General features: G+C 33.1%; 1 protein-coding gene across 1 annotated transcript; it reads right to left on the minus strand.

Annotated features, from left to right (window-relative positions):
* Positions 1-10,429: 10,429 nt before the first annotated feature.
* Positions 10,430-16,015, minus strand: LOC100790394 (serine carboxypeptidase 1). The gene is made up of 9 exons (XM_006578435.4): positions 15,637-16,015; positions 14,800-14,907; positions 14,435-14,706; positions 14,076-14,334; positions 13,686-13,788; positions 12,927-13,016; positions 12,159-12,264; positions 11,133-11,283; positions 10,430-10,491 (listed from the first exon to the last, which is right to left on the minus strand). The coding sequence occupies exons 1-9, from the start codon at positions 16,013-16,015 to the stop codon at positions 10,430-10,432; spliced, it is 1,530 nt and encodes a 509-aa protein (XP_006578498.2).
* Between the last annotated feature and the right edge of the window lie 1,725 nt (positions 16,016-17,740).

The following is a 17,740-nucleotide window of genomic DNA, read 5'->3' on the forward strand; positions in this document are numbered from 1 at the left end:
TAAAATAATATGCCCCATAAGAATTCCTCTTATTGTGAAGGGATAGTTACAAATATGAAATATAAGGTAGAGAGGAAAGGAGAAATGTTGATAAAAAGAGTGGATGGATGAATCTTTAAATATTCAGCATCTAAAAAGTTTTGTTGAAGCTAGAAACAAAACATGTCAACATTCTATCTTGTAAGTCAAGGAAAAATACCTCTTTATCTTGTTCTGTATTTTCCTTTTCAAGAAACCTTATCCGACTTAGTGCAGTGGAAAAGTTAAATTAGAAACAAAAAAATTTGACCAACTTTTTGTGTAAAAATCATTTTAACTAATATAATCTTTTCATCTCCACATCATTGACTAATCAGGTTTTATGAGAGTGAGATTCTTTCAATGATGTTCCAAAAAATTATGATAGCACGAAAAAATTTTACACCTACAGTTGATCAAGATTAAACTATAATACATATCGAGGAAGGGATAACAGCTCTAACCTAGATATTTGCTCATCAGTTTGATCACTAGTGCTTTATGAACAAGCATTCTTAGGAAAATTGTCAACTAACAATAATCTCTCTTTCAAAGCTTGGAATTCCATTTTAAGTGAATCACTAACTAACCAATGTGTTCTCACCTCCTCATCTATTTCATGTACGTAAGACCAATGCATTCTAGTCAGTAAGAAGCTAATAAGTAGAAGACCAGTTCAATTATGCTTCTGAGACATTCTAAGCAACCAGCATGAAAGGTAGTGTTATTGAACATTAATAATATTACTGAACTTCACCACTTTGAATTACTTCCTTTAAACTTATTATGTACACAGGGAATCATACATGAAACTAACCTTTTAGTCTAAAAAATTTATAAGAAAGCAAACAAGTTAAGCATTGAGGAAAGGAACTTTTGGCTCCAATTTCCTAGCTTGCATACTTTCCAAGAGTTCTCTGGGAGAGTAACAATTACATAATGTACTTTAGCTAAGAGCATGTTCCCAATCTTTTGAATCAATTAAAAATAAATAGATGAATTTTGTACAATGTAATGCATGATTAATGTATGCCTCCCAATTTATTAATTAGTCTGCCAGAGGACCAGATCCAAAGGATAGTCTTCCTCCTGAAGCTAACATTATGAAACCCAATTTGGTAGCTCCTAGAAATTTTATATGGGCACATCCAGATATGGCAACCAATCTCTGCGAGTAAAATGGTAAGAAAAACATTAGAGACTTGATGAGGCAAAATCATATGCCATGATAAATGCTTGGGATATTAAAGTGGACATTAGGAAACTTCAGGAATCAAATACTGGGAATCTTCAGCACCTGCAATGACTAACACTAGAATGTCTCCTATAGCTTGTAACAATGATTCAGCATTTTTAGCCGAAAGGATGGTTTCAGACGACAATTTACTAATCTCGTGAAGTCCATTATCCCATCCTTCAACAGATAGTGGAGCCTATACACATATCATCCCATCCTTCAATAGATAATGGAGCCTATACACATAACAATGGTCACATATAGCACTAGTTAATAAATTTTTTAATCCAAAAACACGCTCAATAGAAGTTATTCAATATAAAACATAAAAAATAAAGAAAATTGTATATTTATCCATTGTGCCTAACTATGTAAATAAAACAAAAACCAAATTTTGGGTGTTCTTAGGCACTAAATTTGTTATTGCTCATTGGGTGATTTCGGTAGAATCGTACCAAGCTCGCCGATTCACCACTTGGGTGATTTATGTTCTTAATAGAGGGCGAACCAAATGCTTCTTTCCATGTGAGGTATGCAAAAGTATTCTTGCAAAGGATGGAACCACTTCCTTGACAAGCTAACATTTAACAATACAATCCCCTTCAAATTAACCAGAATGGACACAAAACAGTAAGAAAAACAATTGACAGAAAGGAGCACAGAGTCACAGTTCCAAGGTAAGGACCATGCGAGAGAGCAGGATCATCACAAATGGAATAAACACCTACAATCACAAGAGAAAAACAAACAAAACATGAGAACTACACTACCCAACATGCAAAGATTATAACCCCATTTTATACAAGCACTTCATTCTACACAATAATAACTATTTATTTTATCCATAAGAGTGACAAAAAAAGGTAACCCCGCAATTTTCGATAAACTCAAACTTAAACTCTATCATTTTAGGTAGAGCAACTGACGGTCCTGACATCGACGGTGCACCATGCTCCTGTTCGTCGGGGGACTCAACTCGAAACCCTGCGTGAAGCTACTAGCAAAGGCCGGCGTGAACTTGGATCATTGCGACCAGAGTGGCAGCCTTACGGTGTTACACATGGCGGTGGGGTATGTGAGGCCCGACATGGTGAAGGTTTTCCTAAATCTCAATGCATATCTCGAGGTGGCGGATGACCATAGGAGAACGATGCAGTTCGGGCATAGGATTGTACTTGAAGGAGTGATTAAGGTTTTGGAAGGGGAGGTATTTGAGTATGCAGAGGTGCAGGAGATTCTTGAACGGAGAGGGAAGGGTGAGAATTTGGAGTACCTTGTGCGGTGGAAGGACGGCGAAGCAAACGAGTTTGTAGCAGAGGATTTGTTGGCCTTAAGTATAGAGAGTGAGAGGGAGAGTGAGAATATAGAGAGGCATGAGAGAGTAGAGGGAGACATCAAATATTAAAAATTATGGAAAACCTTATAAACCGTCTTAAAATGATAACCTTCTAAGACGATTTTCGCAAAACCGTCTTGGAATGATAACCTTCTAAGATGGTTTTCGCAAAACCGTCGTAGAATGGTTGTATTTATTTATGAAAATGCCATCACATTTCTTTGTGAGATGATTTTTCTATCAATTGACGTAAAATCAAAGTCCTAGAAAAGCATTTTATATAGTGCCTTTTCCTTCTTTTTTTTCCTATTTTCGGATAGCTTGATCTGGTTTGTGTTTTGTTGTATCCGGATCAAGCAATCTGTAATTGGGCAAGCAATTGTCACTTTTCCCTTTTGTTTTTCTATTTTTTGTAACATTTCTAGATAAATTGATCAGGATTGTGTTTAGTTGTATCCAGATCAAGCAATTCATAATTAGACAAAGAAATCCATAAATATATTCCAGATTGCATGATCTATAATACACCAAATGATACGGATCATGCAATCCATAATAGATTTATGGATTGCTTCTGTAACATTTCCGGATAGCTTGATCCAGATTGTGTTTGGTTGTATTCGAATCAACCCATTCGTAATTGGACAAGGCAATCCAGAAATGTATTATGGATTGCATGATCCATATTGCACCAAATCTTACGGATCATGCAATCCAGAATACATTTTCGGATTGCCTTGTCCAATCACGGATAACTTGATCTAGAATAATGTAAGTCAATTCGGAAATCAGTTTTGGATTGACTAATCCATAACTTATTGTAATATTACGGATCAACCAATCCATAACGCATTTACGAATTGACTTACATTAATCTGGATCATTTGTTTCATAATTTTATTTAGGAAATTTAAATGTAAATTGATATTGAGGAAATTGTTCTTTTAAAATAGTATTTAGCAACCTATATTTGTAATTTTAATTGATATTTAGAAAATTATATTTGTCATGATAGGTTAATTGATATGTATGATATTGTAATAGTTAGGATAGGTTAATCACGTTGACTTTGACTCTGATTACAAATGTTAAAATGTCTCAGACTACACAATATTTAGACTAACTTTAAAATGTGTTGACTCTAACTCTGATTATTGTACGTTCATCTTATCGTTTATGCAGTTATGCCACATACAACAGGTGGTGACCGCACCAGACCTACTGCATTTGTACGTAGGCGTGAAAGATGTGCAGTTGTAGATGAGGAGCAAGAGATTTATGAAGGTCCTGAAGGTGTTGCACCTGACAATGTAGTGTTTGGTGGTGGACCCGAGGACAAATCAATCCTTATTGAATATGCTGATCACGTGGCTTGTAAACTGTGGGATGGCTTAGTATACCAATAACAATAATCTAATATTTAATTTTTTTGTTAGTTGATTTGTATTTCATAATGGCATATTCAAATATAAATTTTTGTAGGATCGTGGAGAGTTAAAGCTAGTACCACATGAAAAGAAGTTGAGGGATTTGGGCCACCCCATAAAGAGATCATGGGAGTGGTGCAGGATTTGGGGTTACTTCCATTGATAGAATGTAGTTATGAAACCGTTGACAAGGGATTTTTATCTGCTTTTGCTGAGAGGTGGCATTGTGAGACCAACATCTTTCATTTGACTATAGGAGAGATGACAATCACACTTGATGACATGTCATCATTGCTGCATATTCCTATTGTTGGTGTTTTTTATAGTTACCCATGCACGTCTAAAGAAGTGGCTAGTGCATTGTTGATGGCTTTTGGGTGTGGACAAGGAGGATGCATTTTTGGAGACTAAACAATGTATACGGGAACATGTTTGCCTATCTTGGTTGCGAGCCGTTTATGCAGATAGGTGTAGGAATGAGCAGTGGGACTAGGTTGCTAGACCTTACTTGTTGCACTTAGTGGCATGTTCAATTTTGTTAACAAGAGTTGGACACAGACCAATGTGTCATTCTTACACTATTTTTGTCACCTTGATTATTGTGGGGGATACGCATGGGGAGCAGGTGCACTTACATATTTGTATAAGCGGTTGGGTGATGCAGGTTTTGCAAATACAAAGCAACTTGATGGTTATGCAATTGTATTGCAGGTAATTATTACTATTATGGTAACCTTAAATATAGAGAATTTAATACTTGATAATCAATCGTTACTTTTGTTATTGTTGAAACAAGCATGGATCTATGAGCATTTTCCTACTATTAGCTAGAGGAAGGTGAATGGAAAATATACAAAGGGATTACCACAAGCAAGTCATTGGACAGTTGGTAGAAGATTATTATTGTTAGCCGATTATCGATCAGCACTGAATGAGTCAACCACAGATAAAGTGCATTGGATGCCATAAAAGGAGCATCGCGTTGTTCGTCACCTTGAGATGTTGTCACTATTTTCTGAATATATTAGGTTGGGGTTAGACATGCATTTACATTTTCCTAAGAGAGTATTGCACCAATTTGGCTATACTCAGACTATTCCTCAACACCCATCTATGTTTACAACGGTACAAATATCCACACAGAATGTCGACGAGAAGTGGTTGAATTTTGCATACCACTTGATCAGGTCAAATGAGATGACTAATGGGCCCTCATGCTGTGCTGCAGGTTACATGTAGTGGTATTTTAGGATCTCGCATCCGTTTGTACTCTCAGTTAATTGCATCAAGTGGTTTGTTACCCCATTGCATATATCGCTAGTTCACAACAATCTTTGTCAACACCAACAAACTTAACTCGATCCAATTCATCTTCAATATGATTCACAACATACCTTGAAACAAATATGCACAAACTCTTATACAACGTTATATTATGACCATGACCCACAAAATGAATACTTTTCTCAAATGAGGCTTTAATTTCAGTATACTACAATGTGATGAAGTTGTTCATGGCATCCCAACATTTATATAAGTCTCTCATGCTATTCTGAATCAACCTCTTTAACCTCCAATGTGCAAACTCAACTATGTTAGTCAACAAAGTTCACATTAGTTTCAATATATTACACTTTGCCAAAATAAGTATATGAAGTAAAATACATGTTGTTTGTTATGTTCCCTAAGTGCATACCTTGAAACAAATTTGCACAATCTCTTATACAATGTTATATTTTGATTGTGAACCACAAAATGAATACTCTTCTCTAATGAGGCTTTAATTTCAATATACTAGAATGTGATCAACTTGTTCATGGCATCCCAACATTTACACAAGTCCCCAATGCTATTCTAAATCAACCTCTTTAAGCTCCAATGTGCAGACTCCTTAACCGACAAAGTTCACATTAGTTTCAATATATTACACTTTGTCAAAATAAGTATATGAAGTAAAATACCTGTTGCTTATTGTGTTCCCTAAGTGCATAACTTTATCCATCCATACTTTTACAAAACATTCCTTGTGAGGGATCAACCATGTATTCTTCACATACTCAACAAAGTACTCCCATGGTGAACATACAATTCCAAACATCTTGACACGCCCCTTATACTCAGACTGACTAGGGTAATCTTTAACACTACCCGGTGCATCCATGACTTGGTCCCATGCCTCTTTGGGAGAAATGTAAGTCTTGCATTTCACTTTGACATTTTTGTCAATGTGAAATTGGCACAATAAACTACTAGCTTCAGTAAATACATATTTCACTGCATTCATCAAGGCTAAATCTCTATTAGTGACAATCACTTTAGGCAATCCATCAACATTGAAAAAGTCCTTTTAGCTTCTAAAGTGCCCAAAAAAAGTTATCCTCTCATTCATCCTATACAAAAGCCTTAGAAAATGTCATTCCAATAGGAGTCACACCAAAAATCTCAAATGATGGTAGTCTATATCTATTAGTTTTGTAGGTATTGTTCATCCTTCATGATTTAGTCAACCAACATATGGATGACCAACCAATGACTCCGATAAATCATGATAATGCGCCTCACAAATTAACTTCAATATCCATCATTCATCATCCTTCAATGGTCTTCCTCTCAGCCTAAAGGGCAGTCACACTTTATAGTTCCACTCACTGTGGTTTGTAAGTCTTTTTTGTATTGCCTATACTTTCCACCCCTTTCACAGGCCAACACAATAAATATCTTTCATGCAGGTTGTCTATTTGATGTATCTGATCTCAAAATGACAACAACAAAACCCATTTCAATAATTCATCTTGAGTAGCAAAAACCTATATACAAAACATACAACATCAATATGCCAATGTACAATATTTTCAATGTATTATAAACAAAAAACAAACACAACAATTACCTATGTAGTTATGAATGCTTCACTACAATCAACAATTTTTCTTGTCTCTTGTCCATAATGAATATAAATATCTTCATCTATCCATGCCAGCACCCATATGCACTTCATCTAACATCTTCCTCACATAATCGTCCTCCAGATAAACCTTTCAAAAGTAAAAAAAGTAAGTTATTGGACAAAAATTATCCAACATATTCAAAATATTATAATAGCCTCAATTTATAATTAATAACTAAAATTAATTAAAATACCCTAAACCAACCTTCAACATAAGACAATCAGGTGAAAAAAAACTAAACAGGATTGACTAATCTGGAACTTGAAAACAACAATTATGGATTACCTGATCCATAATTATTTTCAGACTAGGCAATCCTGAATTGTTGTTTGAAGTTCCAGATTAGTTGATCCAGTAGTAACAATATAAAAACTGAATTCGAATAAAAAAAAATCTAGAATTATTATTACACAATTTCGGATTGATTGATCCAAACTTATTAGGAAATAAAAATAAATTTTGGATCAAAAAATCTAGATTCGTATAAGAAAAAATCCAAATTATCTCAATTAAAAAATTATGGATTTTTTAAAAGTGGGAGACAAAATGTCTCAATTAAAAATAGGGGATTAAAATTATGAACTTTTTAAAAGTAGTGGGTGACATATCTCAATTAAATAATAATTAATTTATTAGCCAACCCAATTTTGTATCCTTGGCCTATGTCCAATTTGTCATTTGGGAACCAACATCGGGGTCTAGGGTTTCTTGCATTCCTTTCTTTCTTGTTAAAGTTCCTTTTTGTCTTCCATTGGTGGTGGCCAAAAGCATTGCTTTCCTAACTTCACAAATGGAAACCCTTCAACATTCATTAATAAATCCTATTGTATCCTTGATTAGTATTCACAAGATGAAAACATAGATCAAATCATTAAAAGTCTGCTTAAACTTCATATAAGTAATACAATTCCAACATTTGTCACGCTCAACATAGGCATTCCCAGACTTAGGTTTGGACTTGGATTCTTAGAACCATCCAAGTGATACTTAGTGTTGTTGCGCTAGGGTTACAAACTTACTTTCTCAAGCTCTCATGCTTAATACTGGTGTAAGCCCCCCTTAGCATGAATGTGCAGTAATTGGGAATCCCTCTATGAAAGTCTAGTCTCAGTGCTTAGTGGATGGTGTTGAGCTTAGGTTATCATGCTCATGGTGGACTAGGTCACACTTACCATGGAATGCAAGGACATAGAATCACTCATTTCTTGAAGTTCTTCGCTTAGTGTCATAAAAAAATACTTAGCTTGTATGCTAATGCATTATGTGAACCATGCCACACTCAACACGAAAGCCCTGGGCATCCACCCCAAGCCTCACAAAGCTTATGCTCAATATGGATGCACCACTCTTAGCATGAATTATGTTTTTTTGTATATCATAATGTGTGAGATTTTGCATTCCCATGGTTGTAATGCTTGTAGCATCAAATCCCCATCAAAGAACTCATCAATCATGCAAATCATAGAAAATCCCAAATTAACCAAATATGGTTCAAAACTTATTTACCCCTAAAATGAACACCAACAACATATATCAAGATGGGAAAAAGGAATAAGATGGAAAAGGAACACTCAAGATGTGTTCAAAGTAAGTGTGGGTGTCTCCTTCTATTCCTCTCTCCTCTTTCTCCTTTTTTTTCCTTATCTTCTCTTTCATCTCTTTTAATAGTGAAAATATGTGTGTGAGGGCTGAGTGAGTGTCTTAAAGGGGTTTGGGCTTTTAATAGTGAAAATGTGTGTGTAAGGAGGCAATTTCTTTGGCCCATGTTAATTTGGGTGAGTACCAGTACCTCAATGAATATATTTTAAACATATATATAAATAAACTTTACTAAATCATAGGTTTTGTAGTTGAGTTGATCATATAATTGTTTATTTCGTGGAATTGATATAAACTTGAATCATATATAATACATATTTTTATAATAATTACATTTAAAAGAGGATAATATTTCTTTTTGGAGACAAAATTTGCACATAGTGTGTGTGTTGACAAGCATTTGTTTACATACACTCGTTCAATAAAAAAAGCATGTAAGAAAGGCACACCATAAGTATTAAGGCAATTATAGTTATAACTTGTTAGCACTCTTATGTCATTTGTGAATGCTAAGTTTGTTGGTTGACAACTATTTTAGCTTATGTCTTTCGAATGGGCCATACATAACTCAACTTAATTGCTGAAATAGAAACAAATCCACTTGAGACACAATGGGGGAAATTGCCCCCACAAACTTTTAAAACCATCTCAATGTAATATACAAGTGCAATTATAAATTGTTCTTGTAATATGAAATTTAATATAAAAATTTTATTTGGATTTTCAATATATATATATATATATATATATATATATATATATATATATATTTAATTTATAATATAAGTATTGTCCCAACAAAATTTTGTATGTGAGTATTGCCCCCACAACATAATATTTATGGGTCTATCATTGTGTCAAAAGCGCCCAAAAGGAGGGCCCAACATGGAAGGCTAATCATCAAGACAAAATTTTGAATATAATGGGGGTGATTCCTAGGCAAGGTAAGAGGCACCTAGACGAATTATAATCACTTTCCCTAAAAACATTGTGAGTGGGTAGTAATTTTTCTGGGAAATGACTAACAGTTGCAAACCTTTTAAATATATATATATAGGGATCCACTTACTCCAAGGTTAAGTTTAAGAAGTTTCTCCCAATTTGGACCTTTATCTTATTGTCTGTTTGTTTCCCTAATTTTATGTTTGTTCGAAATTTAAATGTGCTACCAATTTGTTTCTTTTTGTGAGACTTACAATTTCTCTCATAATTAAATTTTTAAAAATATATTTCGACATGAATGGGCATTGAGCGACCATCAAGAAGAGAGGATCCAAGTTGGAACAAGATAGTGATTATATTGCAATCGACAATTCAAGATGTGGTTTTTTGTTCATAGTGGACTAGGTCGTGGCGTCTTGCACTAGGTAGTTATGGCAGTAGAGCATAATAGCCAGGGGCGTCTCGAACTAAGATGTGATGACAACACAACAGACATGGTGATGGCGTCAATAGACAGAGCTACTAGCTTATTTGTGGGAGAGAAATAACACTACAAAAAGAGTTGCATGATTGTTTGCTCAAGATCACCTAGTAGTAGGGTTGAGAAGAAGAGGTCATGTGTGAATAATTAGTTATTTATGTTGGGAAATATGTCTGACATCTTTAGTTTTTAGAAAAGAATAATTTAATTTATCTTTTAAGGTTATTTGTTTTAAATCTTTATGATCTCTTTTAGAATTAAAAAGGATATTATCTTTCCTAAGATATTATCTAGATTTAAAGATATTATCTTTCTTAAGATATTATCTAGATTTAAAGATATTATCTATATTTAGGACTTGTTTCCTTTTTCATATTATGATTTTCGATCTATAAAGATGAGTTTCTTGATATTAAAAAAATCAGCCACTTGAAGAGGGGGTCACTCCACCTCCCAATTGGAGAGAGGGGTAATGCCAATGGGTTTCCAAGTTCCGCAAAAACCTGTTAAATATGAAAATGAGTTTGACAAGTTTCACAAAAACTTGTAACATGAGTTTGACAAGTTCCACAAAAACTTATAAGGATACACAAGTTTTCCTTTCATAAAAACTTGTAATGATTAGGAATTTAAATATTGAGAAGCTCCTTACATCCTCCATACAAAATATCTCCTTCCTTTTATGAATATATCTTATATCTCATACACAAATATAGCATATCAGATTAATCTGGGCCATATATTGTTTGAAGTAAAGTAAACGGTCTAGATTAGGAGTAACTTTTTAAACTTACTCTTGAAGTAAGTGGATCCCCTCCCGCTCCCATGTCCCATATATAAATCAATTTACACACATACACACGATGCAATACATGTATAATTGCAAATGCAAATCATTGTTTGTCTTTGATAAATTAAACTGATACATCAAAAAGCAAACTTGTTATACTAACATAACGAGCAAGAGCATCTTTCGGCCATGCACAAAAGGAAGTTACATGGCATGACAATCAACTAATACATAACAAAACTTTTATTCGAAATTGAAACCTTCATTTTAATCTAACTAATAATAGAGATTGCACAAATTGAATCTAAAGTCAATGGATTTTAAAATTTCAACACACGGATCATGCCTAGAAACCCTTCCATGGTGAAGTAGGAGGCAAGCTTCCATGGAGGAATGAAAATATCAAAGTCAGAGTCCGCGATGGTTGCCAGCTTGGAACCAGATGTCCCGCTCCTCTTACTGTAACAAATGTCACACCGTTGTATTTAACCACATATCCTCCAACCTGTGATGATGAGAAATCGACCATGTTCAAAAAGAGAAAATTAATTGGTCTAGAAGAAAATTCAATAATTCAGTATGGACATAATTTTTTTATCATGATTGTAGATACTATTTATGAAGCACGAACACTTCTCTTGTTTGTCATGTCATTGTGTTGAACACTTGTCCTACACTTCTTATTAGGGGTCTAATTTAAAGATTACTTTTTGTTTGTTTGAATACTTAAGTTATCATCTTTACACAACTGATCATACACTTGAAAAAATATAGAAAGTTGTTGGTTTAAGAAGAAGAATTTATCATCGATTTAGATATTTTGTTATATGTTACTAATATTTAATTTCATTAGAGTCTCTTGTTTGTGTATGTATATGGAGTCCCTGTTCCTTAGATTTTAAACATTAATTGTATTAAAATATCCATATCCTTGTTGTGACCCGTGTTCATATATGTCAGAATCCATACTTCATAGGATGCTGTTATATCACAATCCTTGATATTGACAAAATTATGCACAAATTAGTTTATGCGGCTGCAATTATAGTGGCAGGCTATTTTATAAAACCTTGTTTTTCATGTTTAATTAGAATATAATATATAGCAGTAGTTGACACGAACACTTTCATCTTAATGGCTTTCTGCTGTCTGTTTGGTAATCCTGATAAACCGAACCGTTTTCCAATCTCAATGAATTGCTCAAAAGACTTGAAGTTTCTAAGTTTGTAACCATGCACAGTCAACTGTGTTTTATTGCGATTGGGAACGGTTGTGTTGAAGGCAATACTCAAAAATCTTTTTTAAATATTCTTGGAGATTGAAAGACAATGTTAAAAGAAAGGAAGTAATATAAAAATATCAAGAGATTAATTTCAGTACCTCATTTCCAGAATACCATGGACGCCAAGGAACCTGGATAGGGAGCTTGAGGGTGTTGATTGAATATCTTGAAGATGTGACTGGAACAACTGAATCAGTATCACCACTGTAGAAGAACACATCATCTAAATTTAGTACTAGGAATACATAAAAACAAAGTTCAAACCTCATTATTCAACTAGAGTGACAGAATTAGTTGAATTCAAAAACATGGTTATGGGTAGGGTAGTGGAGCTTTGTCATTGGAAAAGGATTTCCCAAGGAAATCAGAATACGTAAGGCTTCCTAAAGGTTAATTATAAAAAAATCAAGATTAAATATATTTTTTTCCTTAATAAATATCTAATTTTTGTGTTTATTTCTTAATGAATTTTTGTTTTGTTTTGAGTCTATAATAAAACTAATTTTATTTTTAGTCTTTACATTTAGTTTTACTCTTTGATAAATTAACAAATTTTATTAGTGACTAATAATAAATGAAAAAAATTATCAGAGGGAAAATATAAAATTCGTTTATTTAGAGAGACTAAAAGACTATGTTAAGACTAAAAGTAAAATTGTTGTTATATTAATTAGGAATTCAACCCAAACAAAAATTATTAGAAAATAAATAAATAAAAAATTGAATATTTATTAGATATATTTAAGCCTAAAATAAAAGTAGAAAAGTAGATAGCTATTCAAGGGTAACTATGTCATTATCATGGTTCTAGTGGCTTCAACTAGTCATGGCATTGTTCGATTATACTTTACAGAAATTGAACTTGCCTGTATATCCACAATCCAATGTCACTGTCGATGAGATACTTGATGACGGGTAGGATGCTAGCTGGACTGTCGTTCCAGTTTATTATATCACTGTAAATTTTTGCAAAATATGATATACATGCTTGGTTAGCATTTAACATATACGCAGGAATGGATGTAGGAGTGTTATAAAGGGCGCAGGATTTTTTTTTTACACAATCATTTAATTTCTAATAAATAATTATTTGATAAATAAAAATTTTCATAAAAATATTTATTATTAAACTTATGTATAAAATTAGATGTAAAATTACTACTAGAAGAAAATTAAATAAATATTAACTCAATATTCTATTTTTATTAATTTATTTTTATCAACATTAATTTATTTATAATTTATTTTATTTTTCTTCTCATGGATCTTGAGGGAGGAGGGAGACGAATGCCCCTGCTTACTCCCCTAAATCCGTCCCTGCATATACCAGTGTTTTATTTGAGAAGACGAATTTTATTTTCATTTCTTGGTTGGATAAATAATTACAAAAATGTTGCATTTTAATTTTCCTATATATACTTCTTGTTTTTAAATATTTATATAGGAAATTGCACATATAAGATTGAGTTGTTTTCATTATTTTCTATGTAATTATTTGGAAACAGGAAATAAAGTAAAAATAGTGTGATATTATTAATGATTAAAATAATAAAAAAATAAACATTCTTTCAAACATGCAAATAGGTTAGTAATGTTTTGTGATTTCCCAAGTTATTGTAAATTACCTGCAGTGGGTCCAGTTTGTGGGTTTTGCATGAAGAGCTAATTGGACCTCTGGCCTATTTAGATAGGCTTCCCCGTAGTAATCAGAACACGGGTCAAAATCATATACCTGAAATTAAGTGTCAGAGGCCATTGAAAATTACTTGTAAGCAGTGACCAAAAAAAAAAAAAAGAAAAAGAAAAAAGAGAGAGATGGAGATGGAGAAGAGAATCAGATGACAGAATCAAATTGCTTGTGTGTGATTTCTATAATCTGCTTATTTTGGTAATTTAGTTCAAAATTGGTGTCACTATTAAAATAAATAAATGAATTTCATTTCTTTGTACAATTTTGAAATATTTTGCCTATTATGAAATAATGACGATTGACGTACACCAAGATATAGGAGTATTACTTACAGAACCAGTTGATCCATTTTTAAGAGAAGAGTCCTGACACAGTGGAGCATAGATGTTATAAGGGTCTATGTTTCCATTCTCCTCAAAGGCTGTTCTTGTTGCATTGGCACATATCGCAGAAACGTTTTCAGAAGTGAAATCGCAGTACTTCTCAATCAACTCATGAGTTTGATCTGAGCTCAAAGCATGAGTCCATATGTAATCATATATCCCCTTCAAACTTGTAACATCATCAATCCAAGCATTCCCTATCTGAAATTTTCAGTACGAATCAAGAATTTAGAAAGGTGAGATGGGAAGTGACATGATATCACATAGGCATAGTTTTCAGTAAGATTCTTAGAAAACATACAGCAATGCCTTTGAGGTTAATATTTTGTTGACTGAATTTATTGTTCACCAAAATAGTGTATGCAAGCTGAGGCACATAATGGCCAGCATAGCTCTCTCCAGTTATGTAAAAATCGCGGGTTTTGTACTCTGGAAACCTCTCTAGCCAATTGATCAGGAAAACATAGGCATCTTTTGCAGTTGACTTATCTCCTGAATGCTCATAGTCAGAAATAGTATTTGAGTAGGAAAAGCCCACTCCAGCAGGGGATTCTAAGAACAACACATTTGCCACTGCATGGTGCACCATTTTTTGTTGAGTTATTCATGTCACAGAAGTTCATCTCAAAGGTTATTGAAAAACAATCACTTTGATGACAGCCTCACCTACATTCCAAGCATATTTGTTGCGATATAGTGTTTTGCCATCAGAGTTTATTCTGAAAGGTCCCAATTCCTCAAAGGCACCATACCCCAGTGAGGAACAACCAGGTCCTGTGAATTTCAAAATCTATGACTCAAAATGTTCAAGTTTAGTTTACACGGAGATGTTAATCTGTAAAGTTCAGATAACGATGATCAATATCAACCGATATTTTTGTTTCACTACTACGAAAACTGAAAAGTGAAGATATACCATCTAAATAAAAATAAGCACCTTGGTAACAAGCACGTTGATGATACAATTAATGTATTTTTTTAAGGTTTAAATATCTTTTACATTTTTGTAATTTAATATTTTTTTCATTTTTGTGTTTGTAATTTTTTTTTATTTTAGTTCTTATAAAATATGTGTTTTTTTCGTTTTTAAAGAACTTTAGATAATATTTTTTTATCTATTCAAAGAGTTGTGTAAAGTTGTTTAAGGATAAAAAACAAAAAAATGCATTTTAGAGGATTAAAATAAAAAATAATAATTTTACAAAAAGTTAAAAAAAATGCTAAATTACAAAAGCCAAAAAATATTTTTTAAAATGTTTCATATTAGTAAAAAATAAGTATTAAATATTTTTTATATTTTAATATAATAAATACATTCTTTTTCATTCACTATTTTCTACTTTTGTTTTAGAACCATGCCTTAAAGGGACAGTTGAAATTCTCCTAAAGTAAACAACATCACCTCTTATCTTGTGCTTTTTGCTTAAAAAATGGCAAGATATACATAGGAAATTAAGACACATGAAAAGAAAATGTTGAAGCAATGTCAGTTTTTTTTTTTACCTCCATTTAGCCACAATACTAAAGGTTTAGTCGAAGGGTTATATGAAGACTCCACAAAATAATAGAAAAGTGCTCTTCCGGCCTCTGGATCAACAGTGACATAGCCTGAATATTGGTCAAAATTCACCCCATAGGGTTGGCCAGGCAATGCGACAATCTTGTCAGCTTCCTTTTGCCCCTCTTGGGATGCAACATATGCAGAAGAATGAGTTTTCAACGCATCTTCCTCTGCCCAAGAAAGGGTCACAGGTGGCTTCTGCGAGCTCTTAGACAGAATCAAATCTTGAAGCTTATCAGCCTGAGTGGCTTTGCTGTAAGGAAGAAGAACCAAGAGACTCAAATTGAGCAAAAAAGCATAAAGAGAAAGCTTCTTCTTCATCTTGTTCACAACTTGGTTACTTGGTTTTTCTGTATCATAAGTTTCTATTACTTTATAGACCATAAAGAGTGACAAACAATGCAAAAGTGTTTTCTTATGCTTGGAGACCTGTGGAAGAAACGAAGAGAAAGATAACACTACACTCTGCTTTTGACGATGCATAGATCAGCCGGCTAGTTTATTTAGTTTCTCATTCAAAATGAGTTGCCTTAATTACCCTTGTTTCCTTTGTTCTAGAATCATATGAAGTTTATTAATTATTTTAGCACTTCGTCTATCTTTCTCTTATGCACTGATTTAATTGTACTTTATCGTGAACCTAGTTCCTAAACCTAAGTGATTTTGTATGACTTTATTGTTTCAGGGACTTCTTCCTTCTTCGTGCACAGCAATTAACCATGACACACACATAGACACTTTGATTTAGGACACAATTGTGTGATTAATCTCAATTGTTAGATTAAAATAAGGTTAAGATTAAAATATTTTAAATTAAAATTAAAATATTATTTAAGAATAAAATCTCTATAAGATTTATCAAATAAAAAATCAAATATCTTAAAGATTAAATTTATATCCTTTATATAAAAAAGAATAATTTATGTCAAGACTAGCACCACAACAACAATCACCACCGCGATCGTCACCATCAACACGATCGTCATTTTTACCGCCGCCACCATCGCCGATGAGGACAAATTATGATCATTGTTCCTTTCCTATTGTTATATTTATGTTAATTTCTTCTAGGCTTTGTAGATTTGTTTTAACCATGAGCAGTTAGTCTCTCCTAGTCCAAGGTTATGATGTAATTGTTCAATTGTACTCCTTCCCTTATTTTTAATGAAATTCTTTGATATTTTATGTTAATTAATTATCTATCTTATTTTTATTGTCAATTAAAACTTGACCAATCTTAACTTAATTGAATATACAATTGTGATCATCCACATGTATTTGATAGATCTAGGTAGTGAATGTTTTATACCGAATTACATGATCAAATTGTTTGGTTAATCTCCAATAGATTAGTTTATCTTTAAATTAGTCATCTCTAGACTTTATTTTATCCTTGGCCTTAAATTGGTATATTCATTATCATTGGAATATTGATTTAAGACAGAAGCATCTATTGACCTGGATCAAAGGATTTAGGTGACTTTGGGAATTGGTAATTAAATTGGGGTAGGAATTTCATAAGAACAAGGTTGGGAGAAAAGGGTACTAGTGAATCATAATCTCAAGTCGTTTTTAATATCACTCAAATTTCTCGTTTATCTGATTTTACTTGTTTTCTTTAAAAACAAAAATCACCAAAATAACTCTACTCGCTTTTAATATTCCTTCCACTGTTTTGTTTAATAATTTTAGCTATTGGGAACACAACTGGTCCCTTGGGTACGATATCCGAACTTAGGTCCATTGTTACTACTGTATAGGATACACTTGCCCTTGTGCATACATAGTTTATGCATCATTAAACAATGCAACACATGCTTGCTTCTTACTATTCCAAGACACTAGACAATTACCCAACAAGTGGCAAGTGACACTAGTGTTTTTCCTATCTAACTTGCATCCTGCAAAATCCGAATCTGAGTATCCTACAAGAGAGATCCCAGTACCTTTAGGGCACCAGAAACCAACATCTAAAGTTCCTCTAAGGTATTTCATGATCATTTTCACAGCTGAAAAGTGACACATCCAAACACTAAACATTATGTT

This window comes from Glycine max, chromosome 20 (genome assembly GCF_000004515.6).
Source record: "Glycine max cultivar Williams 82 chromosome 20, Glycine_max_v4.0, whole genome shotgun sequence".
NCBI lineage: Eukaryota > Viridiplantae > Streptophyta > Magnoliopsida > Fabales > Fabaceae > Glycine > Glycine max.

Bases quoted from the DNA above. Each gene is read 5' to 3' on its own strand.
- LOC100790394 (XM_006578435.4), bottom strand. From the start codon at position 16,015: ATGAAGAAGAAGCTTTCTCTTTATGCTTTTTTGCTCAATTTGAGTCTC. The intron at 13,789-14,075 runs ATACTCCTATAT...AATTTCAGGTAT, and splicing joins ATCAACTGGTTCTGTAAGTA to ATGATTTTGACCCGTGTTCT. The intron at 10,492-11,132 runs GTTTCTAGGCAT...CATATTTAACAG, and splicing joins TCCTACTTCACCATGGAAGG to GTTTTTGCGGAACTTGGAAA.